This window comes from Etheostoma spectabile, chromosome 7 (assembly GCF_008692095.1).
Source record: "Etheostoma spectabile isolate EspeVRDwgs_2016 chromosome 7, UIUC_Espe_1.0, whole genome shotgun sequence".
Taxonomy (NCBI): Eukaryota; Metazoa; Chordata; class Actinopteri; order Perciformes; family Percidae; genus Etheostoma; species Etheostoma spectabile.
Window position 1 is genome coordinate 17,566,921 of NC_045739.1, and position 6,519 is coordinate 17,573,439.

Sequence of the window (6,519 nt, forward strand, 5' to 3'; positions counted from 1 at the left end):
GAGAGAGAGAGAGAGAGAGAGACTCACTAATCTGTCAATTCCCTCCGTTGCTTGGCCTCTAAACGTCAATCCTGGTCAGGAAAGGAGGGGGCGGGCGGAAAGCATGTCACGAACATAGAACTTCAGGATATTATGTAGGCTAATGTTTGACACATTTGAATCACATCCATTAGGTAGGCTTATTACTATCTCGCATTTCACTCCGTTGGAAAAAGGACAAACAGCTGATGCCCAAAGTGGGCCTGGGCACCCAGAAGTCCCGGATTTTTCCAGAGGTCCTGGAGACCTTCCCCCAGATCAGGTAGTGTTTTCACCTAGACCTAGTCAATCATTTGTATGACATCAGTGTGTAAAATACATGTCAGACTGAATATTGTGTTATCTTGAGATAATTGGTGGGGAGTTTTATAATAAAACGATTCCTCATGGGACTCGGAAAAGCTGACTGCCCCAGGGTTGACATGGACATTTGGTCAGCAGTGTTATGTGAGAAATGATAAACTACTGAGAGGATTCACTGTTAGCTCTAAACCTCCACCCCATCCTGTTATACAATTCTGTTGCAAGGCACATCACAATGCACAATAGGACCACAAGACTTATTATATTATTATAGCCTATATTCAAGAATATGACAGGGCCATTAAGGTGCGCCAACAGAAAATGTCCATCTACTATGATCTAGTACCATCACTCCCCTCATTTCCTCACATCTCTTTAAGGCATAAAGTCACAAAATACAAACGCAGACAAACACACACTAACACACACACACACACACACACACACAGAAGAACTATACCAGTAGAACATAAACTATACATACAATTTTTAATGAGTACCACAACAGAAAAAGCCTGCTGATGTTGTCTCAAAGAGTCAGCCAGCAGAACGTATTTGTGCCGTTCTTGTGCATGCATTTTACTTTTGCATCTTCCTCAACCTCAATAACTCCTGGATACGCATCGCCGTCATAATTTACAATTTACCATTGCCAAATGTGTTCCCTGATCATGACCTCAGGTCAAGATGGTTCTTCATGGCAATGTGGGGTTGTCTCCTACCATGTTCCCCTCTTTCAGCCCATAGCCTGCACAATCCAGCATACCTCTGTCTGCCTGACAAAGGCATGTGATGTCTCGGTGTTTCCTTTACTTTTCCCTCAACCTCTTGTTCTCCCACCAAATAAAAAGTTCTACTGATGTGCCCATGTTCACCAGAGTAATTACTTTAGAGTGAATAAACCCTGAGGGCATAAACCTTGTTTTACATAGTGGAGAAGGGTTTCATTTATTAAGAAAGCTTGAAAAAATAAGGATCATTTTTTCAAAACTTCTTTTTGATTATATCATGGGGACACAAATGGCACCATTTCCTAAGAATGACCCAACCAGTTGAACTATGAGATGGTTATTTTCACCTTATTTTCTACCCAGTTTAATACTGTCCCCAGATAAAAGAAGCCTTGACAAATGTTAAAATGGATTATAAAGCAATAACAAACCAAGGTACCCATAGGAATTATTCTTTGAATTTCCAAGGGGTTTATTGTATCATAGAAATATTATATGAGTCCCAGACATATGCTGTATACTCTCAGCAAGCATTTTAATCTCCTCTAAATTCGATTAAAAATCAAACTGATAATACTTATATCCCCCATTCTGCCAAAAAAGGGAAGGCTTTTATTTTCTCCTTAATAGCAGTAACTTCTTTTATGTACAGTAGTTCAGCACACAGTTGCAACAATGCACCCTGGTTTCTGTTGCTTCACCCTGGGGAGCAGAGGCAGGCCTATAGTCCGTGGCTGTGGAACTGTCTCTCCCTCCCACTGGACCTTTCACTTGGATTTGCACTGCAAGTTATTTTGAGACGATACCAGGCTGCAGTAGCTACACGCTGCAATGCACTGCATAGGACTGTCTTCTCCGTGTCTCTCTAACGTAAACTATTTCTTATTCCTGTCCCCCTCATGTATTCCCCTTCTCCATCTCTACTCAGTCTGCCTCCCTCCTGTTGAGCCATCCTTTATGTCAGCTGCAGTCTGCTTCCCCCACAGTTACTTTACTCTGGCTTTATCTCTCCAACTAATAATGCTACACACTCACATACACACTCATACTAGGCCTATTTATTCATTCAGTCTCCCATGGTGTTACAAAATATTCCTGAAGGCTAACACAAATTTCCAACATGGTATAGGAGACACACTTCTCTCCTTTTTCTGAATTCCTGTTCAACATTATGATGAATTGAAATACGTTATTGTGTCAAATAAAAGAGAATCTTTCCAGTAAAAAGCCTATTGTGCCAGTGCAATACTGATCAACTACAAATATGTATTTTCCCAGTGTAGGCTACTGTAATTCAGATAGGGCCTTGACAAAATTTTTTGCATAACTCACAGATTTATCATTCTTTCTGAACCAGCTGAGACATTTCCTGCTGAATGTGGCTAGACTCATCTCAATCACAAGAAATAGAACAGTGTTGGTGAAGGAAATGATATGAAAGGTAACAACAGTAAGTCACAAAATATCACTGCCACTGTGTAAAAAAAAAAGAAGGCTTCCTAGTTCGTTCCAAAATACTATTAATCCGAGCTGCGATTAGAAGATCTGTAGAATTTTGAACCTTTTGTTGTATGATTTTGGCGGACCTTGGATCATAATTGACAAAACGTTTGTCACTGCCACCAGCCGGTTTCAGTTGGAGACTCCTCAACTCGCCCCTTGCGTCCCGTTTCCTAGGAAACACTAACAAACATGGCGGACTAACTAATGCTGTGAGGAAAAGGAAAAAGTCATTTTCAGAAGATATCTTTCCAAAAGAGGGGGTGCCTAGACAAGCAAGGTAACGGCTGCATGTTTGTTAAATGAAGTGTTAAACTTAAAATAGTATACAGCCTAAATTCAGCATTAATTGTTCCCTAACATAACGTTAGTTGCCAAACTTTCTAACGACAGCTTTCCAGTTTTAGCTAGCTTGCTAACTCAGCGACTGTCGAGAAACGACAAGCGAAATTCCATTCGGAAATCTGGTTTTTTGTTGCCTTACTTAGCGTTAGTGCCAACATGATACACCCCACAAATACAACTTCTCTGCTGCAATTCGCCAACAGCCAGTCTTCAAATCGGCATACATATCTAGTTAAACCACAAAACAAAATTGAACTTTTAAAATGAAACCAGCGACTATTCCTGTTGACAAGCAACATGAGCTAACGATGACATTGTGCTAATGTTAAGATTGCATACTGAATGAATGAATTAACGCCTAATGTCCTCCGAATAAAGGTGGCTTCCAAACATTCAGTTCAAGTTGGTCTGGTAATATGCACCTGTGTGTTATTCATAAATAAGGTGAAATGGACTTCGAAGACAGGAAAAGTCCATTTGATGTGGCGTCAGACAGGTGTGGAGAGCTGGGTGTCCACCTCAGCACTGATGACGATGAGGACAATGAGGGTGAGTGACAGCTCCTGTTGCTGCCTTGTTTGCTAAATGCAGCTTGTAGTCTCTATATTTGTAGTCACTAAGCTAGATACCTTTCTTCTCCTTAATTCACAATCTACAAAACTGTCTTTGTTACCTTAGTTTTAAGAGACTCTGAAATCCTCACTTTTGATATTAGAAGGTGGTGCAGGCCAGAAGACCTTTAAAGATGAAGAGGCAGTCCTTTCTTCCGATTTGAACTGGTTAGAAGAGTTGTATGAGTAAGTGTTTCTTGCTTTTCTGTAGATAATATCACAATTACATACTGTATACAAATTAGCCTCTCAGTATTTAAAGCATCAAAACAAGGACACTCAAAATGATTCTCAATTTATCTGAATTAGAAAAAATCTATTTGTCCCAGAACGTATTATTATGTTTTCTACATCGTAAAACCTCAAGACAAACACATCCAGGCATAATGGTGGTATCATTTTATGTATGTACATAATGCATAGTTGAACATGCCCCCTTTTTTTAAATGTAATTTCCCATCTGCCTTAAGAGAGGACGATAGTGATGTGGATGGCGATGGTGACCTTGCTGTTGCAGCCGTCAATGATAAGAAGAGGAGTTATGCCGAGACAGCACGGATGTTCAAGCTGAGACGAAACCTGGACCAGCTGGACTGCTTTTACCGACAGAAGGAGCATGACGTGCTGAAAGCCAGGTCTGGACCTGGCAATCAACAGACCTCTAGAGCCACAATTGCATCATACTATAGATAGCGATAACTGTGTCTTTCTAGACGCTACTGAAACCTGTACACGTAATGGAAAACCATGCTTGCATTCTTTTAGCGTCTTTTTGTCCCGCTGGTTGCATTGATAAGTAAAAAACAATTTTTTTTTAAGTTGTTGGACTGTTTAGTTTTTTTTTCAGCATTAGTCCACATTCCCAGGTCTTTCCCCTTTTGTACGCTTCACACAGGGCCAATCATTTCTGGACCAATTGATACAGCTATTTGCAGGACATCATTTCAGCTGAGGAGAGTACATTTCCCATAATGTCCTCTCTTCCCACTTTTCTTCCCTCCTTTTTATTTGTCTGCACTGCGAGCCATTAAGCACCCAATGAACTGTGAAATGGTCCCCAGCTAAAATGGCTGTCATTTTCCTTTTGCACAAAACATCAAAGGTCAGAGTGGAGCTGTACTGCACTCTGATCAAACATGAGTTTAATGGAATCACACCTGACTTTTAACCAATCTAAAGCTTTTACTGTACCATGTGCCAAGATTTTCTTTTTATGACAGTCTTTTCCCGTCACAGATTGTTCTGTTGCACACCATTAAACTACGAAAAGAATATTGAGCGATTCAATAGTTGTTTAGGTGTGTGTGTCCACTCTCAGCTTTTCAATATCTTTATTAGATTACATTGTTAGCCAACAGAAGTACCTTCCTTTTAATAAAATGGCTGCAAGGAAATCTATTAGCCTAATGCTCTGAGGGCATTGCACTTTAACTGCCTTGAACATTTTCTGTCCAATTGGCTTTAATCTGGATTACTTTCTATTTCAAACTTGTCTCTGTTATTTTGTGTTTCTTTTTCCAGAGAGGAGCTTAAACTCTGTCGTCAGAACGTTGAAAGTTTGGTGGTGCAAAGGGATAAATTGGAGAAAGACATAGAGCGACAGAGAGCAGAAGACAACAGGTGAGTTCAGAATTTACAAACCGTTACTGGTCTGTACTTTATATTCGTATACAGTATGAGAGGTTTCTATTTTGCCGTACCCCGGTGTATTCCACTCTTCGTTTATTTTATTCTGCAGTGTGGCAGTGTTTCGTTTGCGATCCCAGCATAAACATTTGTGTCAAAAGCTGCAGTGTGAGGAGGAGTTGGAGGCCCACATCAGCACTGGGCTGAAGCAACAAGAGTGAGTCCGAAAGGAAAATGATTTAACAATAAAGTCTTGTTCTGACAGGCTTTACTACATTATAACAAATACAGCTCCCCCATTTATCTCAGTGGTACTGCTGCATTTACTCTGGGGAAGCAAACATAGAGGGCTAAAAAAAGCCAAGCCATTCAGCATTAAAAGTTTAACCTGTATTTGTCATTCAGTAGTGCACATTCCATCATGATAAGTTTATGTATATATACATATATATTTATACATACAGTATATGTATATAACAAACCACTAGGCAGTTTTTAGGTGTCCCATAGATCTAGTATTTAGTATTTAGATCTAGTGTTCATAGATCTTGTATTTAAACATCTCAACAGTACCTGAAACAACATCTATATTAGGGCTCCTTATAGTCAGAAAGCCTGGTTTCTTAACATTTTGTGCATTTGCATCACAGTGGTAAATGCTGTCAAAATCTGTCTTCAAGGTTGATATGCAAGAAAAGTTTTGCATTTGTTATGTTGGACTTTAAAATATATATACTGTATATAATATGAAAAGAAAAGAAGGAGAAAAGATTGTGTTGTGGGGCAGTTTCACTCATTTAAAATAAAAAAATAAAAACTATAAGGAATCCTGCCTCATTCTGTTTTAAGAAACTGCTATTTTTGTTCTAATGGTCTGAATAGCTGTTGTAGCCTTTTCAATAATCACCCATTACGTGTTTGCCTCTTGGACCAAACAATTCAGTTAAGGTATTTAGTATTAATCATGATTTAAATAAAAACTACAAACTCAAATCAGCATTGTGCTTCAAAACCCCATTGAAGTGTAGCTTCTTACCTACTACAGTAACTGAATGTAGTGGTAGATAAAATACACCACTATTCAGCATTACTAATTTCATGTTCTATCTACATCCATCTCACTTTACATCTTGGCTCCTCAGAATGGAGCTGAGTGAGGTGGAGGTGGAGCTTGGCAGGTTCTCATCACTCCGGCAGGAGGTGCAAGAGGAGGAGCGGGTCTTCCAGGTCCTTAAGAACCAGAAGGCAGCGACAAGGCTGCAGCAGGAGAGGAAAGCCAGCCAGAACCTGCAGCTCAAAATGCAGCATCTCAGGGAGTAGGGAAAACAACCCTCCTTTCCATTACCACCCTGTGTGTGTGTGTG

The 6,519-nt window shown here is 39.9% G+C and overlaps 1 protein-coding gene across 6 annotated transcripts in view; it reads left to right on the forward strand.

Annotated features, from left to right (window-relative positions):
* Positions 1-2,634: 2,634 nt before the first annotated feature.
* Positions 2,635-6,519, forward strand: part of cfap74 (cilia and flagella associated protein 74) — a 60,843-nt gene continuing 56,958 nt past the window's right edge. For 4 of the 6 annotated variants that reach the window (XR_004332789.1, XM_032521342.1, XM_032521345.1 and 1 more), the window contains exons 1-7: positions 2,635-2,853; positions 3,363-3,467; positions 3,634-3,715; positions 4,000-4,164; positions 5,051-5,149; positions 5,268-5,372; positions 6,298-6,471. Coding sequence is in view for 5 of the 6 variants with exons in the window: in XM_032521342.1 (XP_032377233.1) it covers positions 3,368-3,467; positions 3,634-3,715; positions 4,000-4,164; positions 5,051-5,149; positions 5,268-5,372; positions 6,298-6,471 (725 nt within the window). In the remaining variant the exon portion in view is untranslated. The remainder of the gene's footprint in view (positions 2,854-3,362; positions 3,468-3,633; positions 3,716-3,999; positions 4,165-5,050; positions 5,150-5,267; positions 5,373-6,297; positions 6,472-6,519) is intronic. The other 2 variants (XM_032521346.1, XM_032521347.1) reach the window with 2 other exon arrangements.